The sequence below is a fragment of the Orbicella faveolata genome, unplaced genomic scaffold (assembly GCF_042242905.1).
Source record: "Orbicella faveolata isolate gen_17 unplaced genomic scaffold, um_ofav_v1 contig_46, whole genome shotgun sequence".
NCBI lineage: Eukaryota > Metazoa > Cnidaria > Anthozoa > Scleractinia > Merulinidae > Orbicella > Orbicella faveolata.
This window is the reverse complement of record NW_028301576.1, coordinates 1,444,297-1,472,190: the sequence shown is the minus strand read 5'-3', so window position 1 is coordinate 1,472,190 and position 27,894 is coordinate 1,444,297. Positions and strand designations below refer to the sequence as shown.

The following is a 27,894-nucleotide window of genomic DNA, read 5'->3' as shown; positions in this document are numbered from 1 at the left end:
GCAACCTGCGATTCGTTATTTAGATCTTCGATTTTACAAGCATGCAAATGAAAATACCTCAGTTATTCTCTGAGAATCTAACGTCTGGGTCTAAGGTATGCTAAGGTTGATTCGCTAAGCAACTTTACATCAACAAATATTCTTTATTTGTTACTTACTAAAAAAAAATCAAACATCTTGTTACAAGTGACAATCACCCCATTGCAAACTTTATTTACATTTCAATTGACTCTAAAATTTCAGTAAGAATATACTTACAACCTTTTCTTTCCCTTTCCCTGGGCGTCTTTTAGCAATGTAATAAATATGAACGGCGTGGATTTGAGTAAGGAATGTACGTATGTATTAAGAAAAAAAAACTATCTATAATTATTGTTAGTATAAGTGTACTAGCGTTCTATCACGAATGGCGTTCTCTGATTGGCTACGCTACTCACTATCTATTTAAACAATAGAGTGTTTCTGTCGAGGATCTATCGGCTGACGATAAGATTATTTTAGTATGCCGGTTTCATGTATCTTCATGACTCATAGGGAAGGGAAAAAATTCAAGTGTTAAAAATGCGGAAAAATAAAAGTACAGTGAAAGCGATCTTCGTCGTGGTGAAAGGCAGTTTGCTAACACAAGTTTGAAATGAATATTGAATTAAATCGCAACCCATCAGAGTCAACAACTTTAACCCAAATGCTAAGCTAGCTGGCATTATTGTGATAGGGATCACATTTGCAGAGATAATTAAAGACAAGAGGAAATCTATGATCCTCAATTACATAAGATAAAGACATTACTACTTAATCCCGTAACTAAAGTTCAATTCTTCCAGATGTCAGCTGGAGGTAATTTCCTTGAAGTCTAATGATTGGCTTTGAGATTTTTGTTTCTTTCCCACCAGCCAGTAGGTCCTTGTGCTCCCCTTGCCCTAAAGATGCAAATCACTTTGTAAATTAAGAAACAACCAGCCATAGTTCTTGTAAATCAATTATGATTACATATTTATTAAAAATTTATCATTATACCACATACTACGTAACCCAGTTAAGAATTTCTGCGATGGTTTCCTACTGAGAAAGATTTATATTTGTGGTGGATCTCTTGGCTATTTCTATTAGTTTTTGGAAATAGCTCTCCTTTTCTGCAATACATATTGCAGAAAGGTATATTTTATTCATTTATGAAGGGTTTTTGTTTCGAATTAAATTGTAAATAGTTTTAATTTTATGTAGCTAAGGTATATTTTAATATTTAAATAGTGTCCCCAATTAGTTTTTTTCAAGGTTAATACCATCGACACTTAAATAGTCTTTCATTTCACAACTTATCAGCAAGTTCATCTCCGTCGAACGTTATTCCCACTTTACCAGACTGCGAAGTCAGTTAATTTTTGTAAAAAAAAAAAAAAAAAAACAGCAACAATAATTATAATAAAGATACCTTAGATTGGAGCGAGTTAGACAGACCTTGTAGATAGTAACATAGATTTATTTGGCGCAATGTGCAAAAGAAAACACGTTTTATAGAAAACTGTCCAGGAGCCTTTCTAAAAACTGTTTCTGTAGATAACTATTATTCAACAACATCTTCTATTAAGTTCCTATATTATATAGCTCTTCTGTAGTGTTTCTTTTCAAAATAAGGTACTATCAATTCATTCTATAATACCTTGAGTTCTATTAATCCACGAAATTCTGTCTCGAAATCTGTCCCTTTCAAACATTCGTTACAGCTTTCGCTTATATGAATCCTCATGGGCTGTTGAAAAATCAAACTTCAGAGCTTTATAAACTAAATTAAATTAATCCAAACTGACTCCTCCTGGGTACAGGGTTAATCCAAAAATTGTAAAAACTAATACTCCTACTAGATGTAGGTAAAGGCGTCAAGTTGGCATCATTACAATTTTGATAACACGAGTGTTTCCGTCGTATTGTTTCCTAGTTGAAAGACCACCAAGTGTGTTGGCTGGCTTCTAAGTGTATATGAAAAAATGCTGGTTTATCTAATGGCCCCACAGGTGTTGATGAATGCTTGCTGCGCTACTCTCAAGTATGGTGATCAATAAGTTCTTTTTTAGCTAACTGATAACGGTCGAGTAACGGACGTGGTAAATGTAAAACACTTAGGTTTTTAATGAAGTAGTCTTCAGTGCTTAAAAAAAATTCACATGTAATTGAATAGCTAATGAGCTAATGGCACCTACCAAAGAGGTAGTTCTGAGTCTCGCCGCAATGTTTACACTATCACCAAACAAGCAATATTGTGGCATTTTCTCTCCCACAAGACCCGCCGCTACTGGACCCAAGTGCATTCCTACCACAAAAAAAAAATCCAGTTAAGGATCAGACTTTTACTCAGAGAAACTGACAGACACTTTGATTGACATTGGGCAAATTACTTTGATCAAAAGTGGCACATACAACAGTAAAACTAAGATGTAAAGTTACTCGCAGCCCCAGGGACACAGACTCTTGGTGTCTCAACAAACTTTAACCCATATTGTTAGAAATGACAAAAACGAATGTTCGTTGTTAGTATCTGACTTAGGCAAACTGGTAGCATGTGTTTTTGACTGAATTTTGAATTACGGAAGAACCTCGTCATTACAGCCTTTATTTTGCCCAACGCCGGGGACAAGTCATTTTCTGCATTTAAAGATTCCTCTTCAACAGGGCCACACCGTTAAACAAGTATGTTGAACCTTTTTTAAGGTGATCTCTAAGTCAACGTTCCTTCTATTTCTTCACAAGATCCTTCAAGAAATCACACCCAAGGGGCCAACCCTTTTCAAATTCGTTGATTCCCTCAATCAAGTCCCTGCGTATGGTAAACTTGAATAAATACTCGCGTACCTATTGTAACAGTTAGTGGTGTCTCGGAAGTGGGATCTTTGAGTTCCTTTACAGATTCTAGAATATCTAGAGCCATTGCAGCTACGGGCTCCACGTGTCGGTCCTTCCTGACCGGAACACCATTGACCACCATATATTGAGCATCGCCAAGGGTCTCAAACTAAGCACAATATAATGTCATCAATATTTGTTAGTGATTGTGAAAATTTGGTTATAAAAATTTTCCTTTAAAAAGAAAAAAAAACAACAACAATTTAGCTGTACAGCTGTCTGATTTTTAACTATTCAAAGAGAAATGTCTAAGTGCATTTCTGTGAGTGTTTTATTCTTTAGCAGCGCAATACCAGTTCACGTCTTGAAACGTAATGCATACGTCCAGCATTTCCTTCAGTTTAAATGTAACTGAAGCACGGTATCGTTACATACATGGAAGATGGCTGTCTTTACCAAGCATTCACGTGGATGATTTGTTAAGCTGTGTGGTCCTTTTCCGAAAAGTGTCCTGCTAGTTACACGATGTTGTGTTGAAGATGTTTTTTACGTATACAGATCCACTCAGAAAAAAAGTGAAAACTGTAGCCATCGTAATGTTGTAACTTTGATTTCCAATGCCCTATATTTATACTTTGAAGGAGACTGCAGTCAGTGTAAGTAGTATAAAAGGGTCTGCTGTTGATGGATGTTTCAAGAGCAAAGTCAAGAATACAGCTTAATGCTGTCTCTAAACACTGACTCAAAGCTCATATAATTATCGTAACGTAGCGGTTTATTTTTTCTGTTAAACTGCTTACCTTGTAAACATCGTGCTTCTCACTCAGTTTGTCAAAAGTTAAAAACATCTTGTTGACCAGGTTAACGACTTCCATCGGGGTTACGTTGGCGCAGATATGATCAAAACCATCCAAGTAGCTAAACATAATGGTTACACTCTCAAAATGCTGAAATCAAAGCAAAAATGAATGAAAGCTGAAAATGGCACACTTCGTACTAGATGATGACCTGCAATAATTCAGACCTTCCAGGCTTTGGTACATCACGGCATGATACATGGGACGTCGCAAATGGTTGCCATGGTAGAGTATCCCCGCTATCATTCAACCTTTACAACAAGTAACTTTGATGCTAGGGGAAAGTTGTTTATTTATTTATTTACTTATTCATTTATTTATTCATTTATATTCATTTATTTTTATTATGTAGGCTTGTCGTAAACTATAATCATACAGCGGGTATCTTTTCTGTTTTTTTCTTTTCTCCTTTTTAACGAGTGGTAGCATGGCTAGAGAGAGTTACAGCAGTTATTGTTGGGAAGAAATAATTCACTGGCTCGGTCAGCGGTCAATAGATTTTTTGGTGGTAATTCCGCTGACCAGGACATTTCGTCAGCGGGGCAAAATTTTCCTGACCATTGTAAACAAAATGGTCGGCCAAAGCGATGAACTGACCTGTCGTGTTTGGAGTAGAACAAGCGTTCCCAAATTAAAGACTATTTGGTGTACAACAAAGGTGTGTTTCGATCCGTCGACCGCTTTAACGGCGGGTTTAAACCAAACTTTATCAAAAATCATGTGCGACAATTTTTCGCTCGAGAAGTGTTTCACTTTCACACCGTCTTATTTTCTTTTATTATTACATCACTTCACTCTTATGGTTTGAACATTTCTATTTTCCAATACCCACATAAACGCAAACCATCAGTTAGTAGCTCGGGGGAAAAGGAACAAACAAAAGTCCCACACCAAGATACAAACGGCCGACCTCAATCCGCCAACTTCAGATTACCCGCCTGAAACCTTTCCACTTTGCCAACGTGCAGGTGATTAATTATTCGTGATAAAAAGTTCATTACAGCTACCAATAAACCGCTGAATGATTGATGATCACTACGGGGTAAAATGATTCTCACAGCGAGCTTACAGCGAACGACTACAGATTCAAATGGTATTTGTTTTTTTTGTTGGAAATCACTAAATTTGCTCAGCAAATGACTTGTTTTACTAGCCATGTTATTTACGCATGGATATTTTTTTCGATGCTGGACGGGTTTTTCTTTCTCATTCTCCACTGAAGACAGAAGATCGCTCAATCGTGCGTACCCGTAAAAAGCATCTCACAAAGCGCACGGTTTGCATTTCTAAAACCTTAGTGATTCACCATTTTGTCAGTTTGAGGCCTGCTCTTGTGTGAGTAAACATAAGCATAAGCACAAACATCGTCCGACATCTTGCTTTAATGTTTCGCGGAGGTATGGAACCGAAAATAAGGTATTTATCTATTCTGCGCTTTCCAACGTGCTTACGCTCGTGTTGTGGGCGTCCTCACAACCGGTATGCATCATGCTTGTGCTTGTGGTTAGGTCGTAGTAAAACCCACGCTTAAACAGTAGTTTTGACGGCATACGTAGAGGTGTCTTCTTACATATATGTTTTTGCTTAAGGTCATCGCCAGCACTAAAGCCCTGGCCAAACGGACTCCGAAGTAGTCGTAAGTAGCCGCAAGTTGACCTTGCCTAGAAACTTGTGTAGGGTGGCCAAACGGACTCGCAAGTTTTCTTGCAAGTACATTCAAGTCGCAAAAAATACCATTTGGAGGCACACGTATCCTGTATTTCATTGGCTAATAATAGGTTAATGGACGTCACTCAACTTGCGTTGATTTGGGTTGGGTGGCCAAATGATGAAAAACTTGCGTTGACTTGCGTACAAATTTGATCTCGACCAAAGTGAGCGCAAGTTATCGAAAGTCAACGCAAGTGCCCGTAGGGCCTTCAACTTGGATCTACTTGTGAGTCCACTTGGCCAGGGCTTAAAAGGGCAGCACTTTAGAGTGTAACTGTCCGCTAATCGTTAAGTCACACGAAAGCTAACTGAAAGTAGACAGCAACAACTAATGCCGACGTTAATCATTGACGAAGCAAACAAAAGTACAGAAAGTAAATAAGTTAAACCTCCTTCACAGTACCTCGCATGTTTCAACAGCTTTCCTTCCATCTCTTAGTTCATCAGCTACAGCTTTGGGCATCATACGATATAACAGCTCCTCACTCCTCCGCCTCTCTTGGTCAAGTTTTTCTAAATTTTCCTCCAGAGTTTTTCCTCGATCTAAAAGCTGTGAGATTAAAAAAAAAAAAAAAAAAAAAAAAAAAAAAATAGGTTCATACCTCATAAATGTGTAGTTCTGTCGATTATTCTGCATTACCTTAATCAGGCTTAAACAGCCCGGCCCAGGAGCTCTGCTTTTAGGCTTAACTAAATCTAAATATTTTTGCTTTGAATCTATACCTGATCACGAGCATACTCAAGTTCCGGGAGAGGTTGGATTCCAGAAAGAACCATCTCTTGTGAAGAGTCATACATTCCAAGGTCGCTCATGTACATTCCAGTGCGAGCCATTTCCTCTACACTGCTTATCCTGAAAACATGAATTAATGAATAAATAGTCAAGGCTGAAAACAAGCACAAAATCAGAAATAAAGAAATGGCACCACCATAGTTAATAGAGGGGAATGGTTTGAAACCTGACAAATTTCTTTGTTGTAAGTTTTTGTTCGCTTTTTTGGCCTTGACCGCGTACAAAACACAATAGTGGTTTACTCCGCACTGAGGAACTAACCAATAGAAACGTTTTGGCCACGTAATTCATGCATAGTGTATGAGCGCAATCCAGCATAAATCTTGGCATCTTTGTCTGCTTCTTTGATGTTTACCGGGCTTCATAACTATTTCTCTCGAAAAACTATGATGCCACAGAAAGGCATTTGATTATGGTCAATAATTATGAAGAGCTTATTGAGGCTCCATTGTGTAAAACAATTTTTCAAAATTACAATTAATATTTTAAAGTAATTTTGGCAGTAAATATTTTAGTTTTTAACACATTATGGAAATTTGTAATTCGAAATAATAATTAGTAATTATTATTGTTATTATTATTGAACGCTCCTCACTATTTACCTTTTTTAACCTTTAGTTACACAAAATCTCCCCGAGCTATTACAGCTTTAAATTTTACCGCGTATAAATAAAGTCGATTGATTGTTTGAGTTTTCTTTCCGACCAACCGATTAATCGAATAATCAATCAATAATCAATCAAATCGATTGATTGGTTGATTGTGTTGCATGAAGATTTAGTGAGAAATTTAGCCCATAGAATACATGCCTCTCAAAGATTCATTCGTTGTAGACTGTTTGTTGAGCAACGTTAACAACGGACTGGCAGGTAACTTAAAACACTTGACTTTGAAGCACGAGTTTCTTTCAGGTTGTAAAAATATCAGGCACCATTAAAAAATCACAACAGACCCAATATTACGTCATTTGCACGGAATACGACGATCAATAAAATCTCTCTCTCGCTGAAGTATGTAAAGAACTAAACCGCGTGAAAAGGAATCATAAGTGCCAAGGATATTATATTTTCCCCTGTAAATGCCAGAAGCACACAGTAAATCATATGTCTGTATACCTTTTCAATTCCTCTTATCAATGTCCCGTTAATTCAGTTGTAAGACACCCGACCCGGCCCTACAGGGGAGAGCGAGCGGCAATTTAATTAATTACACTACTTACATGGGTGAGCAGACGAACAACACCATGTCGTATCTCTTCAGGTACTTCATCTGGCCTTTCAGATGAAGAGGTTTCATGACTTTTGCTGAGTAATCATAACCACTCAATCTAGTCACCAAAGCACCATTTCTTTCAACAATGTCGCTGTGTCGTCTCGACTTCCGGTGGCCCGTAAGGCTTATTTGCCGCCCATTTTCCTCTAGAATTGTTCGCAGCTCCATTTTATGATTAGCTTCGTTTGGCTTAATAAGATCTAATTTACCAACTGATTTCACAGACCTTAGGAGCGGCTTTTTAAGACAGTGGTTCTTCACACAGGGTAGCTTAGCAACCAGCTCGCAGATTACATTCCATGATTTAATCTAAATGGGAAAATAGAAATATACTCAGACCTAGATTAATAAGAAAGTGTACGTAGTTTTCTTCCACCAAATTCGAGCAAAAAATGGTGCCTAAAGCATTAAGTCAGAGGCTATTTCCTAAACCATGCTGACACCAAAAACAGGAATACATATAATAAAGAAAATAGAGAAAAAGAAAAGGTAAATAGATTGGATATTTAAAAGGTGAAGAGAAGGAATTCAGGAAAGAAAAAAAAAAACAAAAAAAGGGGGAAAAAAAATAAAGAATAGGAACTTCTGCACATTTTGAACATTAAACTGAGAAATGTAAACAACAAATTAAATAGGTTTTCAGCTTTACCATTCAAAATAAAAAAAAAAAGAAATGTGATGACGGAAAGTGCTAGGGATTTATTTATCCATTCATTTTTTTCATCGGCATAGCGATTCTTACTGAGCTAATATTAAATTTCATCAGTAGAAGAGCTATATCTTTTACCTGATCGATATCTTAAGTTCTCGGTATCAAAATTTTACGGAAAATTATATTTCCCTTCATGAAAACTTATTTCGCGTCTACACTGTAGTTTCCATCCCCATAATGCTGCTTTCATTCTGAATGATTCAGTCGGTGACTGAAGAACGCTGACTACGGACCGGGGGTAAAATGAAGACCGAGACCAGGGTAAAATGCAGACTGCAGACCAGGGGTAAAATGCAGACTACAAACTTTTAACTGAATCATGTTACCATTTTCATCATTGAGAGCTAACCGCGTAAACAGTCTAACCGGAGGGTTATTCAGGTTAACCTGAGTGATATTCAGGTTAACCTGAGTGACATTCAGGCTAACCGGAGGGTTATTCAGGCTAACCTGAGTGATATTCAGGCTAACCGGTGGGTAGATTTTCACCACGGTTAGCCTGAATAACCCTGTTTACGGTTAGCACTCGATAATGGAAATAACACCATATTTACTTAAAAAATCTGTAGTCTGCATTTTGCATTTTACCCTCAGTCTGCATTTTACCCCGATTTGCAGTCAGTGCAGTCTGCAGTCCGCAGTGTGCGTTTCACACTGACCATTTTCATTATTTGTTTTCCAGAAGACAAAAACCAAAATACACAATAAAAACAAAACAAAATTGACAAAACAACAGCTTAAGTGAGATTAGAAAGAAAACCAAATAATCCTTTAAAATTGAAGAAGACAAATTTCACGGTAGTAAAAGGTGTAATGAAGATTTCACCTGCGATGCTTTTCATGTTTGCTTTGATCACCTTCAATAAAGTGCATGCAGTATATACCTACAGAATAGTTCATGTTTATTGTAAATCGGATAAGCCTCAGCCTGGTGCAAAATTAGATTCCATAATTCCAATCAGGTAAAATTTCCATTTAAATTAAAATGACACCTTTTTTTGAGTACCAATATATAACTCTGTTGGCTAGTGTTTTAACATGAAATGTCAGCACAAAAAATATATTTCGATGCAAAATGAAACAAAAAAAGTTTGACTGAATGTTGGAAATTGACGAGTTGATGGGTTGATGATGAGTTGATGATGAGTTGATCAAACAGATAAGTGGGTCGTTCATGTTTGCGGGAGCAAAATATAGCCCTTGGCAACGTTTGCTGTCATGCAAACTGGTCGATGCCGAAAACAATTCAATTATAGCTAGGATTATGCGAACTAGTATTGCGTTTACAAATTTATCCACTCACGTTTTCCCACGAAAATTCGCGCCGTGGTCGCCTCAGCGTAAACACTGAATCCACGCGGTTCCCGATTAAAACGTTGCCCAGCGTTGACGATAAAGCCTCCCCGGTCATGAGAATTTTCATGTTTGGTGTCACGACGAAGCTGAAAGGCATGATACGGAAGAAAGCTTCACAAGTTAAATCGCGATTTTGATGAACAGACATGGCATCCGGAGAAGGCGGTTTAAATGCAGAGTTGTTGAAACTGAGTTGGTAAACAACATGACAACCGGTTTCAGTTGAATTATTTCTAAGAACCTTCATTTCCACTGTGATGCCGTAAAACGTTCTCGCAACTTCCAGGATTTGCCCCATAACGTAGCGCAGAAATCCCCGTCGTTTGGATTTGTACTGTAATAACAATCCTGTGCTTGTTTCTTCCGAACAAAAAAATGTCGGTGACATAAGCTTTGGATAAGCGAATCGCATGTGTTCGTGTAAGTTATCGATTCCATCCAGAAAATCTCTGAAGTATCTTCCACTCACTTTTATGATCCTATCGTAGCCGTAGTTGCTGAAAAATTTCACGAAGCAAGCACCAAAGAATTCAATGAAATCATCTGGGGTCATTTTAGTTTGTTTCCCAATTACCTCCGCAGCAGCAGAAGCGATATCTAGAATGAGATGGTCAGGATATCGTTCGTGTGTGACAAATACGTGGTTTTTAACTCCCGCGCGAGAGCGAATCAAATTCCAGGTTTTTTCGCCGTATTTCTCTTTGAGGAAATGTTCGACGCTCTCCAGAAGCATGCCATACATAATGTCCTATGTGCGCCTCATCTCGCTGCAAACAAAAACAATAACAACGATCAGCCAACGCCGCCTTGAATTAGAAAATGGATTTGTTTTTAATCAATTTAAAACAAACCGTTTTCACGATGGTCCTTGTCAGTTAGGCAAATGGATTCGTTTTGTTATCAGTTCCGGCGTTTACGCCAAAGCTGAAACGGATCGGTTTAGCCGAGCCGTTTAACAGTCGTGCACATTAGTGATCGCAGCGAACAAAAAGTGTTGTTCAATTTAAACGAAGCGATAAAAGACATGGTATTTATGGTTTGCTTATTGTATTCTCGCTTGAGAGGTTACGTAAATTTTTGTCGTTAACATGTGACGTCAGAACTGATAAACTTTGCAAGTTAGCTCAAGTAGATACATTTTCCATTTTTTGCATAAATAATACATACTAGTTGACTATACAGGACAACTAGTGAAATATTACACTCAGGCATGAACAATTTCGACAGGTTAAATTAGAATATCAGTTACGCTTAGGCCACTTCAGAGCTTTCGTGGTTGTCTTGACCGGCCTTTAGCGCCCGATGCATTAGAAGTCTCGAGTATACCGTAATTAGCATGTCATTCAACATTATTTCAACTAAATTTGCTAATTTAAATTAGCAGCTGCCGTTTAATGATGGCCATTTATGCACGGGAATCGAATTTTCGATCAAAGAAAACCGCTTTTACTAGTTCTTCATAAAAACTCCGACGCTATTTCAACTCTTTTGCACGCGAGTGCTTTTTTTTTTTTTTTAATGCACTTTTGAGATCGAACGGAAAATTTGGCACCTTTCAATAACCTTCACCTTCGCCCAATCTCCATTTTTTCCATCGTCCGGTCTATGTCATTTATATTAATAATTTGTTTGTCATGAACACTGACAAACGAGACCAAGCTAAAGCCAACATTGTCTGAGCCATTTTTTTGTTTACATTCTTTAATCTTGAGCCACTTGTGCTTTGTGCATTAGCTTGTAATGAAAATATTTAACTTTTTATTCCTTACTACTAGCGTACTCATATATCCGGCGATCACTTGTCCAAGGTGGGATTCTGGAAAATTAGAGTGGAACGGACAGCGGACGGCGGATCGAGGAGTGAAAGTGCGTTTGAGCCTATTGCCACTCCTGTATCATTTGAAACTGACGTGCGCAAGTAAAGCAATCAATCATTTTCTTTGCTTTTAACTGAGATTGATTAGAGCACGATTAGCACTAGTGCGTCCGGAGGTCAAAAGTTCAAGTTCCAGTTTTAATTACTCGGCCCCTAAAAACGTTTTAAGGACAAGAAAAAGACCGTGGATGTAACACGAATTTGATCATTAAATGCGATTTGGGCTATAGAAGTTTCAAATATTATTAACAGACAAAATCTTCTATGGCAAAAACGATTGCCCAATAGCAGCTTCGTCCAAGATGAAGAGAGTAAATCCCCATGCAATCCCTCTCAAGTTATTTCCAGGTCATTCCAGGCTCTGGTAATCTCAGGAGGGTCTAGAGAGATCGGCCAATCCTGTGACGAGAATTGCAGTCAAGTCTATATCCCAAGCGACATTACAATTTCATCCTTCAAAAAACATCCCCCGCGCATAATGGTACACCGCTAGTTACGAAGAACTGTATGTTTTATCTGAATATAAGAGGGATTTCCTTGAGAATGAGACCTACATGGGAGTTTAAGTCTCTTACCCTTAATCGGATCTATTGCAAAGCTGTAATATTTCGGCTGGAGTTCAACAAGTCTTCTACCGTGACAAATCAAAATTAATTCCAGTAAACCTGAAGAGGACTGGTAGCCAGCTGAAATAGCTATTGACGTCTATACCCGTTTTTTTGATCAATCCATGAACTTGTCTCGGGACAACTGCTGCTATTTTTACGGAGGGAAACGATATAATCTATAAGTAATTCTTAAAGTAGAGAGAGGACTCTAAATTCCCAGGCGGGATGAGGCGGGTGATGATTTTCTGCTTTGAAGAGATAATGCTGCTGATGATAATGCTGTAAAATAAATGCCTGATGTTTACTCTTAGAGAGCATTATTCTAGAAAAAATAGACTGTGCGCTGGTGTATAAAATTCTATCGAGAAGTTTCCTGCTTTAGGCTGACCCTTTAGATCACCTTTTAACGATTGTGGACCGGTCAAGGGAGATCAAGGAACAATTTAAATTAAAGAAGGAAGGTAGATGAGCATATAGATCGGTATGTTTACAACAGCTAATGTAGTTGAAAAGTGAACTTTGATTGCGTGCTTTAGCTGAGCCAGGAAGTTGTGACGTAAACTCAGTCCATTGCGCTTGGATAACCATTTTCACATCGCCTTGACGGCATCATTTTGCGGTCGGTTTTAAAAAGTTGTGTCGCTGAATTTCAATATTTGACTTAAGGGTGACGCGTAAGCTCTCTTAGAATGTCTCGTGTTCAACAGCGTCGATCGAAAACTGCGCACTTTGTCGTTCCCGCTGACAGAAATCTTTGCAGAATTCTGACTAACGCACATGGTATGACATTGAACAAGTATGTGCATTTTATGTCAAAAGAAATAGTGTCACTTTGTCATTTCCATACCCTTTAAGTCACATCATTTGCTTTAGACGAGTTCTTGCTTTCCCAATTAAAGGTAAGATATTGAAAAATGCAAAGGACTTACCGTAAATCCGTGTAGCAGTTAATTAGAGTCCAGTAGTCTATTGTACTGAGCTAAATACAGTTTAATTGTTCTAGGCAGATAGACTTGAAATCTGATAGGTTTTGCACGAGTGTCTTGTCAAGGCTGTGAAACATTTTACTGATTATGTTTCTTTTATGTCTTTAATTAAACAAACTATTGAAATTGCTCTTTCAATTCAAGCTAAACTTTCGTGGCCAAGGTCGAAGTGTTGCTAAAACACATTGAAGAAATGTTCACTCCTCAAGAAAACATAGCATAAACAATGTTCAGGTATTTAGTAAAGATAAACCGTTCATAAAATTTATAATAAGGTACATGCGTTCGTAGCCTTTGTGAATGGCATTCTCGACTTACGCCACGAAATCATGCCTTAATTCACAACCCTCGCGTCTAAATATAACTTCCTACCGTACCGGTTCTTCAGCTTTTTATCAACAGTGAATGCAGATAAAAGAATTAAGATATCAGCTGCGTGACCTGTATCTCTACCTTAACTTGGAGCTTAATATACTGACTAGCAGGGCAATAAACAGACTGTACAGTACGATATACGACTGCATGTCTAAAGACGCCGTTGAATTGAACACTTTTTGTAATTTAATTAATTATAACACTGCTTTCCGTGATCTTGCTTGCAAACCTCGTTGTTTTCAGGCAAAACGTTTTTCTTTCTTTTCTTTTTTTTTTTTTGTTATTATTATTATAATGGCAAGACTTAATCCCTTAATCTACTCCTTGCGAGGTCCAGATAAACTGACGGTTACGCAATCCATTAGTTCAACGAATGGTCCAGAAGAATAAAACAAACAGTAAAAATATTACTGATTAACCTTGTTCCTTCCTAATTACGAAATAATAACATCGTCTATTTTTTTTCCCAATTCATTAGTGGGCCACAAACGAACAAGGGCAAGAAGTCAGTGAATATCTCTATTGTATCTGGACTACACGATTGGTCAATAAACAGCTGCTCACGCGAGTGTACTAAATTAGGAGATAAATACCCTTGAAATAGCAGTCATAAAACCGGTTAGAATACCGGCTGCTAAATCCAGTTTACTGCTTGTTCAATGACAGAAAAAGGCTAGTGTAACGGGGTTCTGTACTTGTAGCCTCGATTTTAATCTAACTTAACACACGAAACATAGTGATCTCATAACAGCTAACGAAATGTTTTGTAACTGCCCTTGCGTAACCGAAAAATTAATTAGCTTGGCATGCCTTGTTTGTTTTTGTAATCAAATTTCGATCACCACATTCCTTTCTGATGTTCCTTCAGATAACCATGGAAATAGCGAACAAGAGATTAGAATCTGCAGTTACGAAACTTGCTTAAAATGATCATCTTTCATGTAAAAGTAAATGGAATTAAATGTTACCAATTTCGTTCTGCACATTGATTCGATTAATTTTAGCAATTAAAAAGGATTTTTCTCTTTCAACAGTTTTTTTTTTGGACACTAAGAACCATCCATATGAGACAAATTGACAAGTAATTTGCCCGTGTATACAACTCAACAATGCTGTTGTTGTTGTTGTTGTTGTTTTTTGACACGTTTTTTAGAATACCTCCAACGCAATGAGGCCAGGACGCCGGGGCCTCCCTGGAAAAATCATAAGAACGGCAGTGAAATGGCTTCATTTTCATTAGAGAGCATTTCCATGTTTGCATGTGGCGCGGTAGCTGTCGTTGTGACGTCGCATATGAAACGGTGGAGAAAACGTATATATATATGATTGTGACTTCTTAAAAAGTAAACACAGAATAATCGATTAAAACAAAGCGCAGCGTCTGGAAACTAACTGTTGCTTTCTGCAAATTGTTGCCGGGCAAGTTTGGTTTTATTCATTTTACAGAAATCGGCGAGACGTGTTCTGTGTTTCCTGGTCATAAAGCGTAAGACTTCACTTTTATACTACGACGTTGTGATGTAATCAAACCATTGAACAATTAAGAATCGACAGCAAGTAGATGTTGTTAGGAAAACCTGACGCGAGAGCAGACGTAATTAAAACTACGCAATACATGCAAATCTGCACAATTGATAAATGTCGACTTCTGCAAGCCTGTAAAAAGAAGAGAAGACTGCCGTTCTTCTGCTATCGTGTTTGCTTGCTTGCAAAGACGAAATTCTCTTTTCTGACAAAAAAGAAAAGTTTTCAGTTTCAGCATTCGATTTTGAAGATTTCCTCACCATCCTTGACCTAACTAAAAAATCCGCAGATGTTGAAACAGAGAGTTTGCAAGCGAAATTTAGCTAAACAAGTTTGTTGCGATGACTTACGAAGTTTTGCCGCGAGCACTTAAAGTAAACTGCCGCCTAAAACTTAATTCACGGGTAGTTGATTATGTACCTTACCTTAAATTAAATTTAAAATTGACGAGACGTAACGCGCGAGTACACCAATCCAAACAGCAAGAAAAAGTGATTTCTGACGTCTTTGAAACGAATCGTAATTTGAAATGAAATTGCTACCCTGGCGGCAAAACAGCGAAGGTTTAATCTTACTCTTTAGGTCTTAGTCTTTAGCCTCACTCCTACGGAGACAAACTTTTTCCTCGTCACGTACTCCGTTTCACCCTGCATACACTGTACGGTAATAAAATTCACAGGAACTCTAATTTACAGTGTTTCTTTGGGAATCCGATGACAAAGAATTTCCTTAACAATTGAATTCTGAACACTTTTTATGAATGGGAAAATTGGGATAGTAGACTAGTGTAGCTCAACGGTTGAAATTGCTGTGGTTAATTTGGTTTATTTTGCATTTTGCATGAACTTTAGAATTTTAGTTGTATACTTGAAAGCTCGTACGATTTAAGTTCTCAAAATTGTTGTAACATTTCAGCGCGAATACATGGAACCTTGCAAAGCCGCACGGCCGCCGAAGTTAGAGAGTACGTATTATGCAGCAAGAAGCACATGGCAGCCTGCTGCACAAGTAGGAAACAACAAAAGCATATCATAAGACGCACTTTTAGACCAATAGCGTAACTTGTTAACCGTTAATTTGAGTTTATCAATTATTTCCTATCGTGACTCACAAAAACATTTACGATGTAAGTTGTTTGAGCGGCTGCTACACAAGCATCTGTAAAAGTACAAAACTATCGGAAAACGCACTTTCAAGTTTACAGTGTAACTTGTCTACGGTCGAACCGTAGTTGATCAATCTATTTTTTCCCCACCGTTCAAGCTGTCATCAGGCCCAATGGTCCAAAATTTCCTGAATTTCGAAGATCGCAGAAAAGAAGGCTGATGACAGTTTGCCCTTCGTGGCTTGTCTATTTGTCTCAAAGCGAAGAGCCACCAGAGCACAATGTGTATTCTGGTTGCCACGCAATGCATTGTGGACGCCGTGCAGTGTATTCCGGTTGCCGTGCAGTGCATCCCGACAAAAGCTCGATTTTGCATAGTTTTATCATCCTAACTGTAAAAAATTGTAATTTTTATGCTTATGGATTGCAATAACCAAATGTAGCTGTGTTAGATAGAGCCCGGTCGCGGTTTTAATTTCCAAAGCCTTTGTCTGTAAGTTCCGCGAACTTGTACGCGGCCAAGAAGTTCGCTTACTTGTTCGTTTTCCAAGGAAAAATAAAACATGGTTATAAACAAGAAATGCGAGCAGAGCGCATAAACCAAACGAAAGCTTGAGCAGTATGCTCGCCACCAGCCATCATCTCATTTACAGTGCGCTCAAAGTTATTTCTCGCGCTACGTTCACCAAAAAGGATATATGTACAAAATTAAACTTTGACCAGATTAAGAAGTAACATTACTTGCAAAAAAATTTCGGACAAAAAAGGTTTTCCGAAATTAAACTCGTCCGAATTTTTTTAGCGTCCGAGATATTGACAGTACAGTATAAAACTTTAAAAGTATGTCATTAAATACGTGTACATTATTCATCGTGGTGTAAGATAGCATATTAAGGCTGATACAACTCTTAGGTCCTACTTAGTGCGACCTAAAGACACGCTTGAACCAACAAAACAAGACGGTGTTGCTTATAAGATTCCTTGCGAATGCTGCAAAGTGTATATCGGAGAAACAGGGAGAACTATGCTAGAGAGGATAAAAGAACATGACAGAGACATACGGCTTGCTCGTAAACAAACCTCCGCACTTTCAGAACACGCCAACGAGGTGGGTCATGTTCCCATTTGGGACAAAGTCAAGTTTATTTATCGTGACCCTCACTGGTACACACGAAGGGTCAAAGAAGCTATCCATACAAGACTTCATCCAAATAACATCGACAGAGATAGTGGAATCGAAATTCCTGAAGCATGGATACCTACAATCAGGAAAACACAACAGCCGTTCAGTTAGAATGCGGACTTATGAGGGAACAGCGTCACAAAGTCGGAATAATAATGAGGATCGAAATGCACCAATAGCAGCGAGCCAAGGTGCTACAAATAGCAACACGCAGCAATTGACCTCACTGCCTGATGAATACTAGCAGTATAGCAGTCGGAACGTCGCGATCTACTTCTTAAAGTGACTCCACGGTGAGACAAAAGAGTGAAAATTCAGCTATCCTACTTTAAAAGTAGCTCTAAAGCTGCTTTATGAGGCGAACTCTAGTTGAAACATTGCTTGAGATACGTAACGGCTTGATAGAATTTGTGTCATTTTCTCCTCGGTATATCTCTAAAACCTTGCTGCTTCAGTCTAGTTCGTGTTTTGTAGGCGTAAACTTGTCTGAAATGAGATAAAAAGTGTCCGAAAATTAAACGTCGGAATTAAGACGTCCGAACATTTTTGTAAGTAATGTACTACATATATCAGTATGAAACACAAATTTGATGGCTTCCAATATTAATTCATGTGGGGTAATTTGATATGAAAAGTCGTTATTTTAGAGGAGTGAACCGTGGTGGGTCTGCAGTATTTCTGTGAAAAGGGAAATCAAATTGGTCAGACTATAATAATTTTTAACCAAACGTAACTATTTTGCATTCAGGGTGCAATTTACTTGTGTTTACCGTTTCGTTTCCGGTTTGAGTGACGTCACGTCACGTGTCATTCTCCCGAGGGAATCTCACGTGTTTTTATATTTTTTCGTTTTGTGAGTTTGTAGTTTAGTAGGTTTTTGCCAAAACAGTTCTTTCACGTGCACCTTGCAGGTTAGTAAGATTTTTTCCTGTGATATCTAATCAGTTGACGGCAGTTATATTACTGGTGCATGTAAACAAAGAAGTACAACGATAACCAAGCTAGTCAATCGGTTACTCTCGTTATGGACAATAGTCAAAGAAGAATTGTACAGCCTGGCCAGAAAAGCAAAGAAATAAAAATAAAGACTTCTATGGCTCCATCTTCCCTCTCTACATACATGGGATTATTTGTGAGTGTCGAGGATACTGTTGCAATTGATACAGTTTCACGCATGCGAACGAAATATCTCATTATCGCCGGTATAGACGGCAGGTTATGCATTGTCAGAGGCACAGCAAAACAAAAAAAAAAAAGAGAAAAAACGAACAATTATTCTTGTCACAAGGTCTGAAAAATCGTAAACGAAGCTTTCGACTGTATCGCACAGTCTTCATCAGCGATTAAAGTGAGCTCACGTTGTCACGTGAATGCAAATTGTTTAATCACGTGACAACAGATGGTCAAAAATACCACAGGCCTTACAACACGCTGAGGTCCATCTTAGTCCATCCAAAAGACAGGACACCAACTGAAAAGAAGACGGACGTGGTGTACGACATCGCATGCAACGATTGCGGAGAGCATTACATTGGCGAGACAGCGAGAACTCTGGAGAAACGACTGGGTGAACATCAGAAACAAACAACATCTGCAATCCGGGAACACCAGTCTCAGGCCAACCACGAGATCGACTGGGAAGGAGTCAAGATTCTTAGATATCAAAAGGAAAATCAAGGAGGCCAACCATATCAGACGTCAACGCACAACACTGAACAGAGACAGGGGCTATGATCTTCCCGCCATTTTTGACCATCTGTTGTCACGTGATTAAACAATTTGCACTTGGTCAATTCACATGAGTGGCTCTTCCATGTAACTTTTTCGGTTGTTCATTCATTCATTCATTCATTCATTCATTCAGTTCGTCCTTAGCTCTTATTAACCGAGCAGGAGGTCTATATGGGAGAATCCTGACTGAGGTCGTGAGTACAGACCGAACGCAGTGAGGTCTGTGCACACGACCCAGGTCAAGATTCTCTCATACTGACCGACTAAGCTCGGTCAATAAGATGTTCATTATATGGCAAACAACAACTGACAATTTAATTCGCTTAATGTAACTGGTTTATACTAACTGACATTTTGCTCACGAACAGCTATGAGGCGAACTTAATTCTGCCAAAGTTTGCTCTTTACTTTTTTCTAATCAGGCTTTTTGGCACTTCCACAAATAAACATTGTTAGGAGAAAATAGTCAATATTTTTGCATTTTATTTTGCAACTTTTTCACCGCAAAATGTAACTGGTCTAGACGCCGTTCTATATGGGAAAATCTAGACCGCTTTCAATACCGATTTCAGCCAATCAAATTCGTGAATTCGCTAGTCCTTGTGAGACAAAGCCATATAATAATGCCTAATAATACACGACTTCATGCAAAATACCTCCATGTGTTGAAGGATTGCCTACAGCAATTCAATTAAATTGGACGAGGTTGCGAAAAATATTGTGATCTGTCAGTGGCGAGCAGATCAATCAGTTGCCGAAGCCAAAGACTGAAACAAATAATTTATCTGCAAGACACTTACAAATCACGATTTCTCTTGCGATAACCGAGTTTAATAATTGTTTTATCATTCAATCAATTGTTTTATCATTTTCATCCCTCTGCTATTCTCCGACACTCTCTGACAGCTCAGAGGAAGCTATCTGTCATTTTCACACAGGAACGTGGTTACAAAAACGCGCGAGCCCAACAATATTTGCAGCAAAACACATTTAGACGTTTTTATGCTTGAGCAGAGCATTATTTGCAGTCAGTTACTTACTGGTCACGTGGTGGTCTCTTGGCAAATGAATGAGAAGAAAAAAATGGGTCGAATGAATGATGATATCACTTATTTGCATTACATATTGCATAATACGCATACATATATCTCTCACTGTACATCAATAAAACAATTCAGAATTAAACCATAGTATAATTCTAAATTGATAAATACGCAATTTAAACAAACTCACGTTTTCACGGCAAGCGACTGCATTTTTTCCCGTGATTGCGTCACATTGCCTAGAAGACATTGCATGAGCACTGAAAGGAATAACTTTCGGTCGGCAGCAACTCAATCTCTTCCAACATGTTTGCCATCGATCCACTTGTCTTATTCAAGTTTAATACAAAAGCACCCACTTAAGTTTTTTTCTTATTTCCCGTTAATGTTATACGTTTCTGCCAAGCGACGATCGAGATCTTACTTAGATCTTATCTTTGTTTCCGTGCTGATTATTATTCAAGATCTGATTTTTTATTTTCCGATAACATGTACACGAACATGAAAACCTGTTCATTTAAGCTTATATATTCACAGCAAAGATAGTAAAGGCATAATTGGACGCGTACGTAAAAAGTGGGAAATAGATTCCGAACTCTCAAGGAAGAAAAATATTTTATAAAAAACAGCAACTTAAATTGCAGATATTAAACGAAAACGGTTTCATCCACAATCTTAAGTGTGATTTACATAAGAACCTACCTAACAACAACTAATACGAGTCTTCGGATAAACTTTCAAAGTTCTAATAGAAAATTTCAAATAGAATTACTGTCAGTCTTAATATATTAACAATTAAAATTCTCTTACCTTGATATGATTATAATTTTTTTCACAGAAGCGCTTGCGTATGGGAAGGACTGCGAATAAAAAATATCATATTTAAGTCATACATGATGCGGTCCGTTTGTTAGCTTGCGCACGTGACAATCATTCGACAATCATCAGTCACTTTATACATATTATGTCTTTTCAGAATATATGGTCCGCGTTGCCCTAGAGAGTGCTCGACAGGTATGGAGCTTCGTCTAAAGAAAGTGGACTGGAATAGTTCTCGTTGTCACCTAGATCCAGACCAGAGGGAAACACTCTCACGAAACAGTTCTGTCGATCAAACAAAATGAACGAGAGCTGGTCCAGTCCAGTCATTATGTATTTACATTATATATTGGCTTAATAAACCATGCAGCGGAAATGATAATCTTTTTACCACTGGACCAATTTGGCAGTAAAGAAAGAATGGCGTCGACTTTTTCTTTTGAGGTTATTCTTGAAACAGAACACGATTACTTACCGTTTTGATGTGGCATCAAATGAAAGTAGTTATGTGAATTTAAAAGCTAGCCTTTGTATTTTATACAGAAACACGAGACTATTATTGTCTCTTGACAGAAACTAAGAAAACATTGTCTGAATACAAAATGTATTGCGACAAACTTTAACAGTTCGCAATTTCTACTAAAAAGTTGATAACGTGGAGTAACAGAAAAGCAGGGTCTTATTAAGTACATATGGTTCCAAAATTAACACTCACGTTCAAGTCTACGAGCGTCTCTCTGTGGCTTCTTAAGATGAATTTATTCATGTGTAATCTTTTTGCGACGTTTACTACTGATAAAAAGTCCAGCATCTGTTTCGTACTGAATTATTATTCATCTGATGCTGAGCTTCTCTTTTAGAGATAAACAACGTTTCTAAAAACGTCTTAAAAGGCGCTGTCTTTGCCAAGGTTCAGGCTGCGTGAGTCCCCGTCAAAACGTAAAATTCGCCAGATAAATGGCAGAGGGAGCAATTGTTTTAATTGGGTTTTTCTATTAAGGCTGCATCCTTTTTCAGAACTGAGTTAAAAATAATATATGTCTATTGTTATCTCGGCAGGTGATACCTACCGTAGAAGTCCGTTCAAGCAAACTAGAAATTCACATATCACAGTGCCACTTACCATTATACATGTACAAATCAATCTCGAATCAAATTACCAGGCATTCTTCAGACCACTCTATACAACTGGTGGATGAATTTGGTTTACATATGTTAATACCACTTTACGCAATGAGTGATTGTAAACTTGATTGAATTAAATTTTATTATTCGATCTGAGTAACCCATGCGGACAAAATCAAAACAAAATGTATGTCCTTTCAATTTTGATCGCATTTGTTCAGTTGTCGTTGTCCTTTTTTTGAGAATGACATTCCAAAACAAATACGGCAATACAATTACTATTCCTGTATGAAGATAAATGATTGTTATTAATACAAGTTGCACAAGCACCACTTACGGAAAATAACACAATAAAGACAAATTACAATTATATTTTGCTGGGGGTGTTTCTGTCTTTGAAAGTCAGGGGTGGACATTAGATTGATGATAGGGGAAAAGAGCCGTGGCTGGACAAACGCTCCACAATATCGAGCAGGCGCAATAGATTATAAGAAAATATCTAGAAAAAACAGTTTCGGGGAGAGGTAAATAGAACGCTCTCTGTCGTGGCATGTTTATTATTATTATTATTATTTGGCCGTCAAATTGTCGAGCAATGCCTCCACAACGCTTAAATTAGTACAATTATATCGTTGTAAATTCTCTCTTGTTTTTGGTTAACATTTAAGTTCAAAGCAAGAAATTGTAAATAATTACTGTTGGTCAAAATCATCCCTCATTTGAACGTACGAAAACTGTTTAAAATACAAGCCAAACGATTGTGTGTCTTTTTTTCTTATTGCACATAAATACTTCCTAAAATATTTTTTCCGGCGATGTTGGATGTGCACGTTGCCTACGTACAGCTTTGTCGTATTCTTTCCTGACACAGGAACGGAGAAAGGACCACACGTCTGCGCTCAAGAAAAGTGGATCTCGCTCGTTTTGCATTGATTTCCACTTTAAAATGGCCAAGCTTATCTAAAACCTCCTAAGCTGGTGCCACATTTCTACTAGGGTGTCGGTTCCTTTGAAGTGCTTACCTGTTCCCGTGTGAGGGTGAACGTTTTGAAAACAATTTCTTCTCGAGAACATATCTGATCTGATTTCATCAAAATTCAGTCACTTGACGTTTAAATGAAATATCAGAGATAAATCAATTACTCCGAGTAATTCGATTCCTAATTTGAATATTTTTAATGAATGTTTCTAAATGGCTGACAAGCGTACGAATTATTACATGTACGTGTCCACTGGAATATTTTCAAAATTGTAAATCAGGTTAAGACGTACTCAATCCCCAACGCAAATGTAGTAAGGGACCGCAGAGAAGACTTCTGGTGGTTCAAGTAGAATCTGTGAAATATCTGATCAGCCAAAAATAGAAGTACAATCCCTAAATCATGTTATTTTTTCACGGGTTTTTTGTTATAATCGCACAAAACAAATGTGATTTTCCTCACATAAACAGACGGACATACATGATTCCCTCTTAAGAAACTATAAACTGCATACCTCTGTTAAAGGAGAATCGCTTGAAGTTTCCAGGCCGTAAGTGAGGGCTTGTACTTCAAAAACAAAATACATCAAAATTTCGTCCTTGCTATTTGAGGACTACAATGCAAATTTGACTAGCTTATCTCCCTGGAGTTAGCCGCGGTAAATAAAAAAAAAAAAGATTTTTAGGTCAATTTGAAAACGCCAAAGATGTTGAGATGTATTTTGTTGCCGTGGCATAAATCAGGAAAGAAGGTTTTACTGTTTGAATCAAGATAAAAGCCATTACCCTCTGATAAATTGAAACCTACCTGACCTGAGCCGTGAAATCTTCTTAGGAGAAAATCTTAAAATTCTGAATTAACACGAGTCAACTTTTCACCGACCTTCTTGGACCGTCAAAAACCTTTTTAAGGCACGCAATATAAGTCGGCGAACTGTCGTCAAGTTAGCTGTCAATCACAGATCAATTTTTGTTTCTTTGGATAAATACATTGATTGACATGTTTTCATTAGTTTAGGCTAGGGATTAGCACATTCCTAATAACAACTTTGTACCACCTATGGTGTGTTTTCATTCGGCGTCGTCAAAATTCTAAAGCATAAACCAATTTTTCACAAAAATTATAAAACAAAATTATACGTGCAAAGTTCCATGCTTTAAGATTGCTTCGGTGTGAAGGAATAAACGTTGTAAAATTTCACGCGTTCTTTCAGCGGTCTAAGGTTCATCGAATAGCACAGAAACCAGATTTTTTCCTGTAAGACCGTCTAGACTGTCAATCGTGTTTTATGCAAAGATTTATTTAAATTTGATCTGACAGGGGTAATGTGTAATACAGTTTAAGAACAGTTTAACTTAGTAATTAAATATGGCTGGCACAACAACATGGCGACCAAATTATAAATTTATATAGAAGTTACACATATTTTTTTTTTTGCATGCAACTTCCAAAACGTGCCAAGATGAGTTGCTTGACTTTTTCAGTCCTCACATGCATAACTGAATGGCTAGTTTAAAAGTAAAGTTAATCGCTCTCAAAACGCACTGAAGAAAAAACTGCTTTATATAGTGGTAGTAGCCGACTCAGAGTGACACTGACGACATTTTGCACTGGTCCTTTCCGGGGCTTAGAAGGTACGGAACTACCAATATATTTCAATTCATTTGCATTGAGAAATGACCGTTTTCATTTAAACAATTGTCATTATCGCTTATATTTTAAATATCGTAAACTGTAAAGTGTGGAAGACCACGTTCAAAATCAAATCAGTAATTTGACACTGCCAATTTTATTTTTTCATGGCGCGCGTCACGCAAAACTGTCACAGACTCCCCCTTTCGCTGATTATATAAATTTCTTGACTACAGCACTACAGCAGTTAGATAAAAAATTTTATTAGATCTTTTGGTGTGTAGTACCGCTGTATATTTTTACTCGTTGTTTGTATTTTGACTCCCCTACGGGCTCGTCAACATACGGCACAACTCGTAAAAATGTACAGCGATACTACACACCAAAATATGCATTCACATGGTTAAAAGTATGAATATAGGTTGCATGCCAATAAGCGGTGAGACAATAAGAAACCAGTCCCTTATTTCTGACGAGATATTCGAAATATTTAATAATCTTCACTACAGATTTTAAAAGCATTAATTAATATATTCATGAAAAACGTCTAAAGTTCTAAATCTTATGCTTTCAAATGAAAGACGCCGATAAAGACTTAAAAGGCTTTAAAAGTATAAAATTTGCTCAGCAGAATGTCAGTATGCATTAACCTTTTGTAAAACTACCCATATCTCCAGCAGAGTGATGATAAAAAATTTATCCGCAATGATGCCGTTGGGTGTGAAGATAAGCTCGCATTAAAAAACTTTTCCGGCTCACTACACACTCCGTACTCATTATAATACAGCAGGGCACAAATAAAAGCACAAGCACAGATTTTTACCTCCCATGCTTCTTAGAATGGCTTTTAAAACAGTGCGAAGCGAGTCAGTTTTCAATCTGTAACCCCTGTTTCAAAGTTTAGTCAGAATCTCTAACTCTAAAGACACTTTATTAAATAGCCATTTCATTTTTCAAAGTGATCTATATTAATTGCGTAAGCCCCTCTTGGACAATTATCCATAGCATGGCTTTTAAAAATTACTTCCGTTATCCTCGACTTTTTTATCACATGTTATCTATTTTTTAAACCTTCCCCCAAATATCTTAAAATCTTTCATTTGCATATGGTTTAAACAATGAAAAAGCTGATTGCAGGGAAATGGAGCAGGCGTTTACAACCAACAGAACCAAGGTCAACAACTAAATTCTGTACTGAATACCTGAAATTTAATAAGGATACCAACAGCTAAAATACGTTTTAGATAAAGAAAGTATTCATGAATTTCGAAGTATACTGAATTATGGTCAAATTTGAATCATTGCGCGTGTTTAGGCGCACTCCGGTTCAAAGTTACGGGTACTTCTTGGCAGTGAAACAGTTCGATTTATCTTCGCACACGCTATATAACAATTTCCCACTAAAAAGCCTGACGTAAAACTAAGAGCCGTTGAGATTATACTTTTCATGCATATATTCATTATATGAATGTGAAAATTACTTTATCTTGATTGTATACCACTTACCTGAAGGCTTGTACAATTTTGAGGGAATTTTCAAATACCACTCATAATGTAAGTCCTTAATAAACCATTTTCATATTCTCAGTAATTGACTAGAACTTCAGTTGCTTGTAACTGATGCTAATGCGGGCAGTCACATGAATGCAAGTGACATTAATCTCTTTTTTATGATGTTACTCCACATGAGCCTCCATTGCAAGATATTGCCGCAGTTGCATTCATAAGATTACCCATACATATTTACACTTACGGTGATTTTTTTTTACGGACGGCCACAGCTGCGATACCGCGACGTCGTGAAGCGCGACATGAAGGCTGTAGACATCAACACAGAGTCCTGGGAGAGCCTGGCAGCCAACCGGTCCAGGTGGAGAAAAGCCCTGACCAAACACCTCAAATCAGGGGAGGAGAAGCTGACACGAGCCGCCACAGAGAGGCAGGTCCGCAGAAAACAAAGCGACAGCCTCGACAGACCAGAGACAGAGAGCAGATGCAGCCTCTGCAACAGAGACTGTCACTCCCGCATCGGCCTCTGCAGCCATAGACGCCGGTGCTCCAGCCAAGCAGACAACTAGGATGCTACCCATGGTCAACCATGACCGACGGAGGCCTGGGGGGAGGGGGTGATTCTTTTGCCTAGTCTCTCTTTTTCAATATTATTTACTTGTATTTGGCCTTTGTAGGAAACTAAAAATTCTGCATAAGCAATGTAAAAGAATTTAAGGAGGGGATTACGTTGTTAAGATCAAATTCACGCAGTTTTGTGAAGTGTTTGGCCAGCATATAATGTCGGTGACATAACGATAAAAAATGAGACACTAACAAAGGTTGTCACGGTAACAACTGCAAGTCTTTTTAACTTTTGTGGTGTATAAAATATGTAATAAATATTTGTGATCCAAAAGGATCAGTTGCTGCGTGGCACAGTAAACAGTCCAAAAGTTGTAAATAGTAATAACGCAGTGCCAAATTAAAAATGATGTTTATGGAAGACATTTCGGGCCCAGCCCTTCCTCATTGCTAAGTTGAGTTTTGAATCACAACTAAACTTAGCACCGAGGAAGGGCTAAGCTCGAAAAGTCTGCTATAAACATCGTTTTAAATCTGGTATTGAGTTATTACTATTTAAAACTTATAAAATATGTACATCGCCTTTGTTGACGGTTTCTTGTAGATCTATAGCATATACCTGCTTGAAAGCTATATGCTGCGCTTTAAGTTAAATGCAATGTGAAACCATAATAATACAAAATTATCTGCTTTTATATGCCAGCAAAAATGCAAACGATATGCTTGGGAGATTTTAAATTCCGGATATTAAAGCAAGAATTGTATATCATTTCCTTTAACCACTCACCTAAATGTTTCATGGAAACACATTCACTGATACACTACGCGCTCTTAAAATGGACCTGGAAAATCTGGGGTATCTGACTATCTTCAAACGAGCTGCATGTGGGCACGATGATATAAATTGCGTTCAGGCGGCTGTCGATGTACTGGAGGGACTTTTATTGCATGTAAGCAGGTGATCTCATAAAAAATTGAAGTTGCTGGAATCAAAGATATGCTTTCATTTCTCTCCTGCTCTTAATCCGGCCCACTAGCTCAAATGATTTTATTAAATTATTTCAAAAGAAGCCGCTACTCGGAGAGTTTCCAAATAGAGACAGCTGCAAATAATTTTCAATGTTTGCCATTTGGCAAAATTGGGTAAAAGATTATTCATGCAAAATGCTGTAAAAGTTCAAAATTACGCGCGAGGCATTTCAATATAAAAGGAATAATCTACAAGAGAAATTTTTATGCATAGTAAAACCCAAAGGGAAAATTGAAAATTAAAACCCTTTACCCGAGTAGAATACA

At 37.8% G+C, this 27,894-nt stretch overlaps 1 protein-coding gene across 3 annotated transcripts; it reads right to left on the bottom strand.

Moving 5' to 3' along the window:
• Window positions 1-123: 123 nt before the first annotated feature.
• On the bottom strand, window positions 124-21,058 carry LOC110056404 (soluble guanylate cyclase 88E-like). Of its 3 annotated transcripts, none has more exons than XM_089278049.1 (10): window positions 20,780-21,058; window positions 9,486-10,305; window positions 7,418-7,779; window positions 6,129-6,258; window positions 5,809-5,955; window positions 3,639-3,785; window positions 2,848-3,007; window positions 2,199-2,308; window positions 1,661-1,750; window positions 124-920 (listed from the first exon to the last, which is right to left on the bottom strand). In XM_089278049.1, exons 2-10 carry the CDS (start codon window positions 10,278-10,280, stop codon window positions 828-830), a joined length of 2,034 nt encoding a protein of 677 aa, XP_089134175.1. In that variant the 5' UTR covers window positions 10,281-10,305; window positions 20,780-21,058; the 3' UTR covers window positions 124-827. The 3 variants fall into 3 exon arrangements, with proteins under 3 accessions (XP_089134175.1, XP_020618532.2, XP_089134176.1); XM_020762873.2 differs by lacking the exon at window positions 20,780-21,058 and adding an exon at window positions 10,390-10,880; XM_089278050.1 differs by lacking the exons at window positions 124-920; window positions 1,661-1,750; window positions 2,199-2,308; window positions 20,780-21,058 and adding an exon at window positions 10,390-10,882 and having other exon boundaries at window positions 2,625-3,007.
• Window positions 21,059-27,894: the final 6,836 nt, after the last annotated feature.

Bases quoted from the DNA above. Each gene is read 5' to 3' on its own strand.
- LOC110056404 (XM_089278049.1), bottom strand. From the start codon at position 10,280: ATGTATGGCATGCTTCTGGAGAGCGTCGAACATTTCCTCAAAGAGAAA. The intron at 5,956-6,128 runs GTATAGATTCAA...TTAATCTCACAG, and splicing joins TTGAGTATGCTCGTGATCAG to CTTTTAGATCGAGGAAAAAC. The intron at 921-1,660 runs GTATTATAGAAT...TTGCATCTTTAG, and splicing joins GTGGATTAATAGAACTCAAG to GGCAAGGGGAGCACAAGGAC.